This window comes from Colletotrichum jinshuiense, chromosome 3, assembly GCF_051148585.1.
Source record: "Colletotrichum jinshuiense chromosome 3, complete sequence".
NCBI classification, from domain to species: domain Eukaryota; kingdom Fungi; phylum Ascomycota; class Sordariomycetes; order Glomerellales; family Glomerellaceae; genus Colletotrichum; species Colletotrichum jinshuiense.
In genome coordinates, this window is record NC_139310.1 from 4,338,166 (window position 1) to 4,354,011 (window position 15,846).

The window sequence follows — 15,846 nt, forward strand, 5'->3', positions numbered from 1 at the left end:
AAGTAAATGAGACGGCAGTCTGTTCTCCCGTCCGAACAGGAACAGTCGCAGGTGACACGAATAAACTTTATCGCCCAAGTTCGATCATCGATCGTGCCTCGGCTCCCAAGCCAAATCGTCCAAATCACTGTTACCCGCCCCATTGAGCTCGCCCATCGACGGGCCCAGAATGGCTTGCCGGCAGCTAGCTACCGGAGGTTACATGGAGAAGCGGATGTAGTCGTCTACGTTTTTGGGTTTTCGATGCTCGAAAGATCATGGCTGTTTGCACCACTTGGTTCATCACTAGCTTACATCCGTGATTTGGTCCAACGGGGTAGGGTTGAAGGCTCCTCTCGATAATGACCTCAGGGACATCAAATGCAAAGAGCGAGCGGTTACTTGTTTCAATTCCGTCTTATGTTACACTGTTGAAGTGCGCTTCCGAGCACGACACGGAGATCTACCATGTCCCTGCAACAGTCCACCGGGTACCCCTCGGCCCATTCAACAGTCGAATTTGCTAAACCTTCTCTTCTTGGACACTCAACATCGCGATGCTCTTCTAATTCGCATCCACGTCCACATCCTCGTAGATGGGCTCCAGACCCTCCCAGGCGTTCGGGTCTCCCTCGGGTCCCGCCTTCTCTCTCTGGTCCCAGTACTTACCATTAAACTTCCAGTACGACTCGCCCGTAATCTCGCACCTTGCCTTCTCAAACCACGCCGGCCGGAACTCGATGCCCTCATCCTCGCGCAAACGCCTTCTCGCGCGCTGGGCCTCTTCCAGGCGGTTCTTCTCGCTGGCCGCCAAGTCGTACTCGCCATCTTCCATAGCGCGCTGGTCTGGTCGCAAACGCGAGTCCGTCGGTGGCAGCCATGGCCTAAGCTTGTCGTCGATATGGTTGAAGGTGAGCACAAAGGGTGTAAGGTTGAAGGGAATATTAGGCGGGCGAGGGTTGGCCTGCCAGATAAGGAACGCCTTGTTGGGATCCGAGATGCTGCCCTTGTGGATCGACGCCGCATCGCCGGGATCCTCAACTGTAGCCTCGTACCCAGGCGTTAGACGAGCGTAGAACTTGGAATTCCACCGGCCTCCCATGCTGTACCGCACCCGGCCGTCCGCATCGAGAACCTTGCCCGAGATCTTGTATGCGCTGGATGCTTTCCAGCCACGCGGCTGGAACTCCACTTGGCACACTTCGCCTGTCGTCCAGTTCTTGACCTCCATCGGTCCATAGTTGTCCACGGTGGGGTTGCCAGTGATAATACCGATGACAGAAGACGTGACCTTCTTCCATGTGTAGAAGTCCTCCTTGCCTCCGGCCGTTGGCCGGAGTTTCAAGAACCATGTTCCCAGGGGGTTGATGTCGAAGGACTTGCCGTAGAACTTGGACTTGACGGCCGATTCGCCGTAGTAGGTCCACTTGGGGGACTCGGCCCAAGCGGCACCGACGGGAGGGTGATGGCTGACCTGCTCGATGAAGAAGCGGTAGTTCTTGTCAGGCCGGACATACTCAAATGTTTCTCCAAGCAGCGGGTTGAATGGTTTCGCGACACGGCCGATGGTGGACGCATATTCACTGGCGGCGAAGGCGGCCACGTAGATGAGACGCTCGATCGAGTCTGATCGGTCTGCGGCTTGATCCAAGAGGTCGACGTACTCCATATCCTCACCAGCACGGTACAAAAGCGAAGTTGGCTCGTTGAAGGACACGGGCAGAGTCATCTTTGTCATGTCTTTGCCAATCATGGACTTGAGGATACCCTGCGCAGAACGTAAGCAACTCGAAAAGCCCGACCCTTGACTTCGGGAAACTTACCCAGAGTGAAATTTTGGGGCGATCATCGGCATCCATCTTGAGCCTAGTCCTGATGCCATTCTCGTAGCCCTTGAAGGCACTGCTGATGTCAACGCCGCTAGAGACCACCAGTTGCTGCTTCTCCTCCTCCTGAGGAGTAGGCACAACGTCAGAGGGCGGCAGCTGACTGAGTTCGACTTCTCCGGCATCGACTGCGTCAAAGAACTCGTCCTCGTCCTCCGACTCGGAATCCGAGAGAGCAATTTGGTCCATGGCAGTCCTCTTCTTCGTCAGAGTTCGGTTGGGCGACCTGGGCGGGATTTCGATATCGTCGTCGGTCCCCACGGCAGCCTCGATGGTCTCGGTGCCATCGACCTTGGTGGCGTCGCCGTCCTTTTCGAGCCTCTGACCGCCACTCGCCGGCGATTCGTTCATAACCTCGCGAAGCGCACGCTTGGCGAGCTTGCGCTTCATCTCGGCCTGGTCAACCCGCTCCTCCAGGATCTCCTGCTCCTTGGCAACCTTGGCCATGCTCTCTTCCCACATGCGGCGCATGTCGATTTCGCGGTCCAGCCGGTACTGCCAGTAGGCATCGCGATCCTTCGAGATCCGCATCAGATCTCCAACAAGCCCCGAAAGACTTCTCACGGCAGCGTCATATGTCGTGAGAGCCTGGGTGACCTTTGCGTCGGACACAACGGTATTGGGGTTTTTGGACGCCTCGGCAAGCATGGCTGCGTTGACCGCAGAGATGGTATCGAGCTGCAGCTTGGCCGACTGAGCCGTGATGTTGAAAGCGTCCTTGTTGACGGAAGGTTCTTCCCTGCTGCTGACGTCCTCAAAGTCGTCGTCATCATCGTCTTGATCACCGTGCGAGAGATGCCTGTTTCCAGCTGCTCTCGAATGTCCCGCGTCGGTCGCGGCATCCGCAAAATCGTCGTCGTTGCTAGCGACCGTGCTGGCACCGGCGAAGTCGCTCCTGGGGACGGACATTTTGCTGTGCGACATTGTCCTGGGGATCTGCACACTGCTCCTCCTCGTGTCGGCCACGCTGGCGCTCTCGCTTGCGGCCTCGTTGATGGAAAGCTCCGGGGACTTTCCAGACTGTTCGGCCTTCGCCTGCTTGAGGAGCTCGGCGCCACGAGCACGCTGGCGCTCTTCTTCCTTGGCCTGGTCCTTTGTCCACTGGATCGAGTTGTTCAAGGCCCAGAACCAGCGCTTCGCCTCAACTTCGTGGTTGGCTTTCAAAGTGTATTTGACGGACGACTTTCCGATGATCTCAAACTTGGTCTTCTCGTCGGCGCTCATGTGCAGCTTGGCGATTCGCGTGTTGATGGCGCCGCGACAAGCAGAGCCGGCGTCGTCTTGGTGCTTGTAGTAACTCAGGACACCGTCCTCGAGGACGAACCATCGGAGCTGGTATCCCTTGCGATAGTTGGTCCACTTCTTCAAATAGCCCTTCATCTCCCGTGCCTCCCGCCCTGCCACCGGATCTCCAGAGGCGGCGGCTCCGGCGCCCTGTGATGCTGCCTGGCCGAGGACGGCCTTCTCCTGGATGCCTCTCTGAGCCGCGACGGCAGCGGGGGATCGCTTCAGCATCGCCCGTGTGACGTCGTCTTTTGTGACATCCTGAGGAAGCTTGCCCTTGCGGTCTCTGCGGAACGGGTCGGCCCCGTGGAGGAGGAGGACCTGAATCAGCTGGGTGTTTTTCTTGCGAGCCGCCTCGTGTAGCAGAGTCCCGCCGGCCTGGACGGTCGTGGGCTCGGTCGCGAACTCGGCGCTGTTGATATCGACGATTTGCTTGAGGCGGGGTTCTTCCAGCACGGTCTCGAGAGCCTTGTAGTCGTTCTGCGCAATCAACCCCTGGATCTGCCTGACCTTGTTCTCGGCAAAGAGCGACCGCGAGAGCTGGAGAAGCTGGAAGATGTCGGGGTTCCGGGCGACGTCGATGGGCAGACGGCCTTGGTAGTTGGCGATGGCATCGTTGATGTCCTTTTGGTCGAGCAAGAGCTTGACGACCTGGGTCCGGCTCTGGGCGGCGGCCACGTGTAGCGGGGTATTGCCATCCTTGTCTCTTGCGTTGATGTCGAGAATGCCGGCACCGTCAGACAGGACGTACTCGACGACCTGGTACTCGGCGCACTGTATCGCAAGGTGCAGGACGGTGGTGTCGTCGAGGCCAGTGCCGCTCAGGGTGCTGATGGATGAGATGCTCGTTCGCGGGCCGCCCTCGGCCGTGTCTCGTATCGCCTTGGAAATGGAGGCAGTGTCGCCGCTCCGCAGGGCCTCGACGATGCGAAATTTGCGGACCGACTGCTCGAGGGAGACGCCCTTCTCGCTCGTGGCGGCGCTCATTTTCGGTGCGGTTGCGGATAAAGGGCTGTTGTGGGATGGAATCCGGCCCAGGGAAGGAGAGATGGAGAGCCTGGAGCCGTTGCCCCGGGGGGCGTTTTGAGCCATGGATATGTTTGTATTGGATGCCGCTGCAGATGATGGTGGCGACGTCAGCGGCGCACCGTCATCCGAGTTGGAAGGATCTTCGTCACCGCGGGAGTGGTTTCGTCGGAGGAGGGAGAGGGCAGCGGCCGACTTTGACCGCTTGTGGGTGCTGGAATCAGGAGAGGGTTAGCTTGTTGCCAAGGTCGGGTGGGAAGGCGGTGCTGGGTGCTGCTGCGCTGCAGGACGCGTGGTGATTGCTTGAATGCTAGAGTCTCTCGGCAATACAGTGGGCGGCGGTGGTGTGGGGGGGGGAGGACGCGCATGGCAGCAAATGCATAACAATGGAGAACCCGTCACATACCTATCGCCAGTGTCCGACATGTTGCAGAGCAGCAAGGAGGAGGAGGCCAAGCTTCACAGAGCAACGCGGACTAGAAAATGGATTCCCCACTTCGTGGTAGTGTGGTGCGAGTTTATATGTGAGTTTGTATGTAACGGATGGAGCAGCAGGTGGGCGAGCAAGGGACGGCCAAGGTAGTTTATGCTTGGAGGAATACTGGGGACGCGGGCCCGCTGATAGGTCAGGGGCAGGGTGGTGGAGGATGAGGGACACGGATTGTGAGACGTGCTTCGGTCGGCGATTAGCTAGCTAGGTAGACGAGAGAGAGAGAGAGATCGGACAATGGTGGGCAGTTACAAGATGGTGGAGGGGAGTAAAGGGAGGAAGGGTGGGAAAGGAGGGGGGGAAGAAGCCGGACGTCGGTGTTGCTGCCGCCAAGTTTTGGCGTTGCACGAGATACGAAAGCGAGGACGACGGCGTGATGGCATCGAGGCTCTCAGCTCCCGTGCCTTACGCACATAAAGAACGGCAAGGTACGCATACCGACGCTACCTGACATAGCCCCATTGACCAACCTGAGAATCTGGCCCTGAGTGCGTTCGAAGCGACGCCTATTTCCAAAGGTAGCCCCTCTTCTCCCTGCTTCCCTGCAGCAATCGAGAAATGACGTTCCAGTCTTGGGAGGTGGATGACGAAACCACGGCCCCCGTCATCATCCCGCCAATCAGGGACCACGGCCGCTTAGTGCATGGAACCGGACTTGGGGCGACACTATCAAATTCCTGCCGTCCGTCTTCGGTGAGCTGAGCTGAGCTGAGGGAAGCTCTCCTCTCCCTACGGCCGCGCCGTTTGGCCTAAACCACACACACACAGATCCGGAAAAAGGAACTGCACAGTCATCCATCCACATTGGGACTAAGTGGTCGTGATCGCCCCCGGATAACGCAGAGCTGGAAGCACAAGAGCTAATTAGCCTCGTGTCACCCACCACCACACCATCTATCTACCCGCCCGCATTGCTTATCCAGCCGGAGTTGGGCTTGACGCACATTTGCAGAGCTAGCTAGGTGGAGGTGCATGAGAGTCTCCAAATTCACGCGACTTCATCCCATGTATCAATCGGCGTGCATGTTGAAAGGAAACGCGTGTCCCCGAGACGGACTGTTTCGTGTGTAAAGATTTAGATTCCTATTTATAAGCCCAGGCATCCAAAAGGCCAACATCCCGTCATAGCATTCAGGGAACACAACCTCGCCCCCCCTCCTTTTTTTACACGTCCAATGTACGGTATAGCGGGATAATATTAGTCAAGTTGTATATACACATCACATGAACCGAACCGAACAAATGCTGAGCACGCCAAATTCAAACGTCAACCCACAGTCGCTTTACAAAAGAAAAGCAGCAACCATGACACCAAGTCCTGCAACACCAAAGGCACCAACCTTGGCGGCTCCGGCCTGGACCGGCTTGCTGGGGACGGGAGCAGCCGTGGTGTAGCTGGGGAACCCGCCCGTGGAGGTGGGCTTGTAGTTGGAGCCGGTACCCGGAAGAGTGGAGTTGTGCTTGCCAACAGTGACGGGGACCGTCAGTGTCGTGTAGACAAACGTCGTCTCCTTGCCGCCCTCCTTGCCAGGGCCTGCGGGGGTAGTGCTCGGCTTAGGAGGAACGGAAGCGTCGCCGGAAGGCTTGTTGCCGCCCTGGCCGCCGGTGGGCTTGGGGACATCGCCCGAAGGCTTGTCGCCACCGTGGCCGCCGGTAGGCTTGGGGACGTCGCCCGAAGGCTTGTCACCACCATGGCTGCCCGTGGGCTTGGGGGGCTGAGGCACGTCGCCAGAGGGCTTAGGAGGGTTGGGCACACCGCCCGAAGGCTTGCTGCCGCTGTCAGTCGTGCTGGTGTACGGGCAAACCGTGGTGTAAGCAGGAACGACCTCGGTGGTGACATGGCCAACGGGGCAGTAATGCACGTTGGGGCCGCACGAGGTGATGGTGTAGGTGTTGGTCGTGTAAACGGTGCTTGTGACCCACTGGGGAGGAGCAGTCGTCGTGGGCTCGGCGGCGGCAGACGACGTAGCCGTGACAGGGCAGATGGTAGTGTACCACGGGATCGTCTCGGTGACAACTTCGCCCTTGGTGCAAGGCACCTCAGGCTTGCAAGAAGTGACGGTGGTGATCTTGGTGGTGTAGACGGTGCTGGTGGTCAGCTCCTCGGAGGCAGTGAGCGTGTTCTTGGCAGACTCGGTGGCGGAGCCAGTGACGGTAGGCTTGTCGGAAGCAGAGCCGGTGATGGTAGGCTTGTCAGATGCAGAGCCAGTAGCAGAGCCAGTAGCAGAGCCAGTAGCAGAGCCAGTAGCAGAGCCAGTAGCAGAGCCAGTAGCAGAGCCAGAAGCAGAGTCAGAGGCGGTGCCGGTAGCAGATCCCGTGGAGATGCCGTCAGTGGCCTTGTCGGTAACGCTGGCAGAGTCAGAGGCCGTCTTGCTGCCAGAAAGAGTCTTTGTGACATCGGCAGAGCCAGTGCCAGTGACAGTCGCGCTGTCAGAGACGGTAGCAGAGGCGGTGTGAGAGTTGCTCAAAGTCGAGGTGGGGAAGTCTTCGTCGTCCTCGTCGCACGTGTCGGCAGTGGTGCTTGCAGACTTGGTGGCAGAGGCACTGGCACTGGCACTGGCGGTCAGCGAAGTGATGGTGCTGGATTCGGTGGCCGATTCAGAGGCGGAGACGGAAGCAGATGTGGAAGCGGAAGCAGACTCGGACGCAGAGGCAGACTCAGTCGCGGAGGCAGTGGCTGAGGCAGTAGTGGAGGCAGTGGCAGAAGCAGAGACGGAGTCCGAAGCGGAAGCAGATGCGCTAGTGGAGGCAGAAGCAGACACGGAGTCGGAGGCGGAAGCGGAGGCGGAGGCAGAAGCCGAAGCCGAAGCAGATGCCGAGAGACTGGAGCTGGAAGACTCAGAGCTGGAGCTTGCCGAGGTGGTGGAAACGACGGCCGACGTGGTGCTAGTCGAAGAGACCACAGACGAAGTGGAAGTCTTGACGCTGGTGGTGGACGTCGTCTTGGGGGGGATAGGGTCGCAGCCGTACTGGAGGGCATCGGCGATGGCATCATTGAAAGACTGGCCGTTGATCAGGTTCGAGGCGCCGCGGGTGGCGTCCCAGATGGAAACACCTCCAAAGTGCGCCTTGCCCTTGTACTTGCAGATCAGGCTCTTGATGGTGGAGGGGGTCGCATAGCCGTTCCAGCCAGCATCGCCGCTGGCGAGGACGCCGAGGTAGAGCTTGGCATCCTTGCTCTTGGCGGTCTCGGAGATGATGGTCTCCCAGTCATCGTAGTTGGGGGTGTCGGAGACTTGGCAGCCGGCGTTGTTGTAGAACTGGATGAAGAGAGCGTCAAACTGGGCCTTGTAGATGAGCTCCTTGAGCTGGAACCAGGTGTCCGAGGTCGGGCACTGAGGGGCAGCAGAGATGTGATAGTTGCCGTAGCTGCGGAGCTGCTCAACCATCCTGATCCAAGGCTTTTGGTCGGCTGTGGGCCATGTTAGTCTTTCGCCGTTCACCAAAAGGGGGCCACATCCCCAAACTTACGGTACTTGAACTCGAGGTCGAAATCGAAACCATCGACGGCGACGTGCTCAGTTGTGCTGATATCAAAGGGGCGAGGGCCAGTCCAGCTCTTTTCGTAAGGACCAAAGGTCTTGTGCAACAGCTCAGCGAACTCCACGCCCTGCGCCTCGTTATCAATGTCGTAGCTGCAAGGGCCTCCGGTAGGGCAGTAACCACCAATAGCCAGCAGAATCTTGATACCCTTGGCCTGGCAGTACTTGATGTCCTGCTTGATGTAGTCGCAGTTCGTGATCAACTTGGTTTGTTCGCCTGTCTTGGGGTTTGTGTAGAAGACCTCGGCGCCGCAGTGACCGGCGAAGTTGGTACCCGGATATCCGCCGCTGTTCTTGGGAGAGTAGGTGACGAAGGACAGAGAAATGGAGCCAACGCCTTGGGCGTCGCAGTAGCTGGACAAGCGGTCGTCTGGCTGGCCATACTGTCCCCAGTAGAGGTTCAGATCACCAAAGGCCGAGGGGGCTTTGGGTTGTTGAGAGGAGTGAGCCAGGGCCGGGGCGACGGCGGCCGCGGCCGCAAGGAAGGACTTCTTGAAGAGCATGTTTACGGTGATATTAGTGAATTAGGGGTGTAACCGTAAGTATTTCGCAACGATTGTAATGTGGCCGAGGCCGTGGAAAGAGTGTGATGGTGATCTAGGATCAACGAAAGGACGCAAACAAAAATGTCTGCACGGTTGGGAACGCACGCCGTCGTCTCTGGCTTCTTGACAGGAACAGAGATGGGGGTGAAGAAGCAAGAGAAGAAAGGAGACGGGCGAGGGATGGGAGAAGGCCCCCATTCATAACTGAAGCTGTGCTGCCCATCCCCGGTGAACGGCACGACGATGAAGCGACTAACTGCATCAGGGGACGGTTGAAGGAATATTGCCTAGATGGCAACGGATCGTGGGTATGAACCATGGCTAGAGGCGCAGGAGACCAATTTCCCACCTTGTGGACTAGACTTGAGGGGGTGGACATGGCCTTGACGCCCACCAGCGGCACAGGCTGCAGCGGTGGCGATGTGTGCACCGGTGTTAGTGGGTGGGTTGGTACAGGCGACCGCGGCGACGGTGTGGTGGTGAGCGAGTGGTGAAGGTGACGATGGAAGAGACGATGTGGGCGTTTGTGGACACCAGGAGGCGGCACTACTGCCGAAAAGGGCAAGCGCTCTCTTCCGTGAGCGCCATCTCAAGATGGCGGCCCAGGCGTCGACTTTGTGTGTTGCTGCACAGCAACATGGGCCGGCTGCTAAACGGCCAGGAACAGGAATAGTGTCGCTGAAGCGGTGGGCAGACCAGGGGTCTTTCCAGACCTCCTACTGGCCGGTACCCCTGACTTGGGTAGTATAGCGGCCTGTCAGCGGCGCCAATGCACCACCACACGCCAGGCCCCTGGTCCATTGCCGAGAGGCGCTGGCCACCGTTCAGGTCTTCCGGTGCGTTTCTTACTTTGTTTCTTCAGCCCAGTTGGTGGAGAGATCGGAAGAGAGGGGGGGGGGATGCCTAAAGGCAAGCCCTTCATAAACCAATATGTAAAGGTAATCTTAAAATCGCATGCTCTGCCGGAGACTTGTTGACCAATCTTGTCCTGCGGCTGGGGAAGCGAGGTTGAGTTGAGGCCAATATTTGCTGCTGCTGGTGCACGCCCACCCCAGAGAAGAAGTGGAGGGATTTTCACCAGGTCAGGGGATCTAAGTCTTTGAGAGCGCAAGCGGATCGAGACCAAGACGACATCAACATGTGAGAAAACCCGGCTTGGAGATCAGCGCCCACCGAGCCCGAATTTAGCAATGCTCGTCCAGGCGTTCTAAGCTTACCCGGGAACGCGGCAACAGCATGTCTGAGAGGCAGTAGACGGACAAGCTTTTTCGAGACATTGACAGGACATGAACCCAGAGGAAAGGCCAGCTAAAAGTTGCTTGTTCGTTTTTGGTCTAACGCCCCTTGCCGACCGGACGGATGGTGAGACGGGAAATTGGGGGCTGCAACTAAGCGGCACAAGCTCCCCGAGGCAACTTGGGTCTTGAGGGCACCATCTCCGCGAGGGCCCGCCTCATTCACCCGGCCACTCATTCAGTCCGCCCCTGTATTTCATCCATAAATACCAGCAGACGTCTTCCGCTCATCTTTTCAGCCGCGAAGGCCAAACCAGCTCCGAGAATTTTACCGTGTCCAGCCGCGCCTCAGCTCCCTTCCGTTCAGCCAAGGAGGCGAGGCAATCCCGCGGGTGTCCCTCGCTCGCTCACAAAGGTTGCTAAGCGAGGAGAAGGAGGCGCCCTTCCGCACATCTGCCACGAGGAGCCAAGAAAACCGCAATTCTGGTTGACAGCCGCTGTCAGCAGGCGGCCTTGGTTCAATTTCCATGGCATTGGCGTCTTTTCTGCCCAGAAGTGGGCTGTGTATCTTAAGCGGACCGAAGGATTCAAACCGCCCGATCAAATGGGACTTTGGTTCGAATGCTTCATGGAGCCTTTTTTTTTTTTTTTTTTCCTCTCTCCAGAAATTTGCCTCGTCAGTATCCAATAGGCTGCGGCCGTGAACAGCCAACCGCCTTGTCGTCGCCCTCTACACCATCCCCCTCTCACCCCTTTTATTATTCGTCTTCTTGTTTGGGACAAAGCGTCTCGGCAGTCTAGACTGCAAGGTCCTCGCTCACATATCACGCCCGAGGCCCCTGGACGGCTTGGGGAAGCGAGGGCATGCCTCGCTGAATTGGAGTCTTGGCGCTCAAATTGAAGGAATCACATTCATTATAAATGTGTTCAAAGTAGCCTTCTACATCATGTGAACATGCAAGTTGAGGGCATTGGCGTTGATGTTGGCATGGGTATGTTCCCGAAAGGGCAAGAGAAAATAAATGGCCGAGATGACCCACATCCGGACCCCCTCGCCCCATCCTACGATGGAGATGGAGGATGGTCAACGTCCGCGAAGCCGACGCCATCCTGAGAAGGCGCGATCGTGCAGGTGAATCACAACCGGGCCGCCTGTCTCACTTGATGACGAGCCAAAAGCCCAACGTTTGTTCGCACAAGCCTTTGGCAAAACTCAGACTCACGTCTCGGTTGCTAGACACTAGCACGCAAATGTGTCGCGTCCATCCTCAATACTTGTAAACATTCTTCATATGATACACGTCCGCTCCTCGGGCGTTGGTTTGCACCCTTTGCAAGAGCCTTATTCTATACCGGCTTCTCCATCTTCCTATTCGGGAGGTGGCCCCTCCTTCCTCAGCGACCCACGAGCGCCTCAAAACATACAAACCATCGAAGTCTCTCTTCGTTCCCTTTCTAATGCTTCCAGTTGAAGCAAACCCATGAGGAATCCATTACACCCAGAACACCGCGCTTTTCAAGCGAAAAGAACAAAAGAAAAAGAAAGAAAAAACAGAATTGTAGGGTTGCCTCAAACAACCCTTGTCGGTCTTCATCCCCACTTCATTCCATCGTCCGCACCGTCGTGGTCAGCTATCCTCTCCTCCTCCGCCCCGACGTCCCCGATATCCTTCCACCTCACCAGGTGCTGCTCCCACCCCCACTCGATGCGGAAGTCCACGCCTCGCGCGTCGAGGAACCACGCGACCAAACACTCGATCGAGCACGGCGCCGGCCGTGGGCAGTCGCTCGCCAGCGGGCCCGTCGGCATGTCCTCGCATCCGGAGAAGTCGCGCAGAGCCGGCCGCGAGGCGTCGGCCGCCAGGTCGACCATTTGCCGGAAGCGGTCATACATGTACAGCCAGTGGCCCATGGCCGCCGCGCTACCGTAGGCGATCTGGTCGGTAGGTCCTGTTCACGCGGACGGGGGTCAGCCCTCGCTCTTGCACAATCCGTACATCTTCTTCAAAAAGGGGGGACAGGTGGTGACTTACCGACGCCGACGCGTCCGCTCATCCGGGAGCAGTAAAAGTAGTGCTCGCCTCGTGGGTGCGGCAGGATAAGCGTGTTCTGCCCCAGTTCTTCCAAGCTCTTGAACTCGGGCATCGCCCAGAACGACGTATCAGGCCGGATCCGCAGGACGGTATCGTGCGTGTATCCATTGGCGATGCTCCAAGCCCACCACCTCTGCGCCGCCAGCGAGATTGTCCTTAGCTGGTTATTCAGTCGCTTCAACCGTCCCTCGCACGGCGTCGCCATCATCGCCTCGTCGCCGCCGGGATACTCCACCTCGACGTCGCCCATCGGCAGGACATCGACGGATCGCAGGTGGGAACCGTAGCAGTCCCGCAGCTCCGCCTCGATGGACTCCTTGGTCCGGTTGAACACGTCGACGTCCGCAGGCTCGAAGAGCATGTAGGCAAACACATCGATTTTCGTAAAGGACGGGTGGTCGGCTATGAGCGCCGACATGTGCGTTTTGCAGGTGACGTGGTTGGTCCTGTACAGGCCCGCAACGATGACGGCGAGGCTGCGCTCCTTCTCGCGCTCTCTCGGCGGGACGTACAAGTCGCACACGCCCGCTATGGAGAGTCTTCCCTGGTCCGAGAGATGGAGCTGGCCGACGTTTCTGTCCCACGTCCCCTTCGGCTCCGACTGGTCGTCCTCGTCGCGCCTAAGAGAAGCCCCCGTCTTCTTCCTGCACGCCGGCTCTAGGTCGCTGTGCCACACCGTCGACCAAGTGTTACTCAACACGGCGTTCACGGCGATGCGCAGCCGGCCCTCTTTGTTCTCGGCGATGACAGTGCGCCCGCCCTCGTGCCCGTCGCCCGTCGCCGTCCACCACACCGGGTGAGAGCTCCCGTCGTCGTCCTGCCTGCTCAGGACAAGATCCCCGTCGTCCTGCAAGTTGAGGGCGTACCGCCCGCTCGGGGAGGTGAAGAAGCGATTTGCCACCGACAGAAGAACCCCGTCCTCGTTGGGCGACAAGACGGCGGTGTGCGCGCTGGATCCGTCTTCACTACCACTGCCATCGGCTGAAGAACCCGACGATGAGGGCTGGTGTAGGGTGGGTGTGTGGAACCTGGAGCTGGCGGCGCGCCAGTCTGGCTGCAGGACGAGCACTGCCGACGCGAAGAAGATGATCAAGGCGCCTATGACGAATCTTGACCGACGAGAAGCACCCGTTGCGAGGCGTGTCCATCGGGATTGGTTTGCGATCATTGTGTGGTCATTGGTAGGGCCCATGTTCCGGGTCCCTTTTGATATGGTAAGTGTCTCCTCTCTCTCTTTTTTTCTTTCTTTCTCTCTCCTCCCCAGCTTTCTTCCTCTTTCGTGCGTATCGATGCCGCGCCGACAAATAAGCTGTAAAAGTGAGGAGCTATAGACGAACTGGGGAACAGGTAAACGACCTTATCTGTGCGTGTGTGGGTTGGCAGACAGGACTCCGAGCACCTTGCGTTCCCAGGGAAGCCGAGCGAACACCCTGGGTTATATCAGATGACGCCCGAACGGCCGTTGAGCTCAGACCCGGCCTCCTTTTCTGGCAGGGCGAGGAAACAACAAGCCCACCCTGCCGGGTGTGCGGGAGTTGGGAGTACACGAATGCGAAATTAGGCTTTTTGCGTCTTGTTACGACGACTCGTAAGCTCCGTCGTGCCGGAGCAGCCTGGTAGCGAGAGGTGGTTTGCTTTCCCCCCCTATGATCGATCGACAGCGCCGCGCAAGTATATCCCAGCCAGGCCAGTCCCGGCGGGAGAGATCGGGAGGAGATTGAGTAAGAGCTTACACGGCATGAAAAGGTTAACATAAATAAAATAGAAATATAACCTTCAGAGAGGGCGAAAGAGATGGGACGAGGGATAAACAAAAAAGACAAAAAAAAGGTCCAAGAGTTACCTCTCAGACTCTGAGACGCTGGGACAAGGGGGGGAGGCTCTGATGTATGAAGTGTGCGCGGGAAACTCTTGGCGGCCGGTCCCTCCGGCGAATGGAGCTCCTGCAAAGTTTCTCTGGGAAGGCCAAATCTGGAACTGATCTTGACGGCTCGGCGTCCCAGCGTATGGATGGCGGGACTAGGCGGGCAGACTAGCACGCAATGACGGGCGAGAAGGAAGGGTGTCGTTATATTGGGGCGCGCTAATGACGGAGAAGGGGACGATAAGAGCAGATATAAAGCGTTCATATATGAAGGTTGGGGGCGGACGAGGACGAATAATTAAACCATAAAATACCACATAGATGGACAGAGAGAGCGCGAGAGATGAAGTCTCCGCATCCCAATGGATGAGTAACACTCTTTCTTGCACACTCTACCGCATGATGAAAAAGAATCGAGCCCGAGCCAGTACGACTAGATAATTTCAGGAGAGGATACACGGAAGGGAAAAAAAGGCCTGGGATTACACGAGGACGAGACTCGTCAGACTCGGGCGAAGGCTGGCGAGCGACGAGCAAAAACGGCTAACCAATCGGGCGACTACCCCTCGACTCGCAGTGTGGGCTCCCGCTGCGCATCTGGATCTGGCTGCGGCCCCGTCAACCGCACAATCTCCCTCGGGACAGGGGGGAGGCTTGGACTGGGTTACCCATCGCCAATCGAGAGCCCTCTATAACCCTTGGATGGGTCGTTGGCGATGCAAGTCTTCTTACGCCCAGGCGTGCTATCGCCCGACTCTTTCCAGCGGGCGCGCGAAGTCTTGGGGATTACCTCTGGAGGGGCGCCAAGGCGGCCTTTTACAATCCGGCCTCGTCCTCGACCGCTACAAGAGTAGCCCAGATGGTGATGTCGCCCTCTCCTTTTGTTTCTCTTCCGTCTGGGCGGGCGAGGAGAACTTACGAACACAGCGAGTGCATTGCGGATACGTTCGCGAAGTCCTGATGAGTAAGGTCCCTGGGCGAAGTGGGACTTTTCTCCCCCGTGCTAGTATACGGCCGATCCACAGCCCCTGCGGAGGTTCGTATTTGGGCGCGACGACGAGGACGACGAGGACGACGACGTCGACGCCATCGTGTTCCCGTCGGTGGACGTGGTTGGTTGAGTGGGTTCGCAACCAAGTGTTGCACAGCCCTTGGGGTTGTGGTGGGGTTGCGTATGTCTTGGCCTGCGGTGTGTCGTTGCTCTACACTTACTCTCGCGGATGATGACGAGGAGTTCCGCTTGACACAAGGAAATCGGTTACGCTTGGAGCACGGGAAGGGGGGAAAATGGGGAGGGGGCAGGTGAGAGAAGGAAAAAAAAAGGAAGCATGAACGAGTTTTCCTCCTGATGCAAATCACAGCGAGATGCAACCAAGGACCTCGTGGGTGCAGGGCTACTGAACAGCCCCCTCCCCCCCCCCCATATTCCTCACTCAAAACCATGCGATCGAATCCGCTCGCGGCTCTTCTCTTCTCCCGCTGTTGCCCCAAGTAATTTTTTCCCTTTTTTTTTCTTCTTTTTCTTTGTCATGACTTGAGATGAGGCCTGCTTTACACCGTGGAAACTCAAATCGAATAGGTCCCAGGACGAACCGGACCAAACCAATAATACAAAACGATGATGCACAGCAACTATTTTTATTTTTATTTTTTAGAAGAAAACCCCCACCCCCCCAATTAACCAGACGCCCTCGCCGAGCAGTGCCGCCGCTACAGACGGTAAGACGCTTGACGTCGTCGCAGTAACCGTGCGTCTTTCAGGGGGGGAGGGAAGGGAAGGGGCCGGCGCGATTCCCGGCCGCGTGTCGGGGCTAAGTACGATCTAGAATCAACAGGAAGCTGACGTGGAAAAGGCCTAGCATGCCGGAAATACGCTAGCTGAAATCACGGAGCGGCACAAAA

General features: G+C 57.8%; 3 protein-coding genes across 3 annotated transcripts; all 3 read right to left on the bottom strand.

Moving 5' to 3' along the window:
- Window positions 1–544: 544 nt before the first annotated feature.
- On the bottom strand, window positions 545–4,601 carry EsH8_III_001142 (Oxysterol-binding protein-domain-containing protein; the record flags this gene model as incomplete). The annotated part of the gene is made up of 3 exons (XM_083262867.1): window positions 545–1,747; window positions 1,803–4,389; window positions 4,582–4,601. 3 exons carry the CDS (start codon window positions 4,599–4,601, stop codon window positions 545–547), a joined length of 3,810 nt encoding a protein of 1,269 aa, XP_083123354.1.
- Window positions 4,602–5,948: 1,347 nt separating this feature from the next.
- On the bottom strand, window positions 5,949–8,710 carry EsH8_III_001143 (glycoside hydrolase superfamily; the record flags this gene model as incomplete). Its single annotated transcript, XM_083262868.1, has 2 exons — window positions 5,949–8,077; window positions 8,137–8,710. The coding sequence occupies 2 exons, from the start codon at window positions 8,708–8,710 to the stop codon at window positions 5,949–5,951; spliced, it is 2,703 nt and encodes a 900-aa protein (XP_083123355.1).
- A 2,868-nt stretch (window positions 8,711–11,578) lies between these two features.
- Window positions 11,579–13,248, bottom strand: EsH8_III_001144 (uncharacterized protein; the record flags this gene model as incomplete). Its single annotated transcript, XM_083262869.1, has 2 exons — window positions 11,579–11,937; window positions 12,021–13,248. The coding sequence occupies 2 exons, from the start codon at window positions 13,246–13,248 to the stop codon at window positions 11,579–11,581; spliced, it is 1,587 nt and encodes a 528-aa protein (XP_083123356.1).
- Between the last annotated feature and the right edge of the window lie 2,598 nt (window positions 13,249–15,846).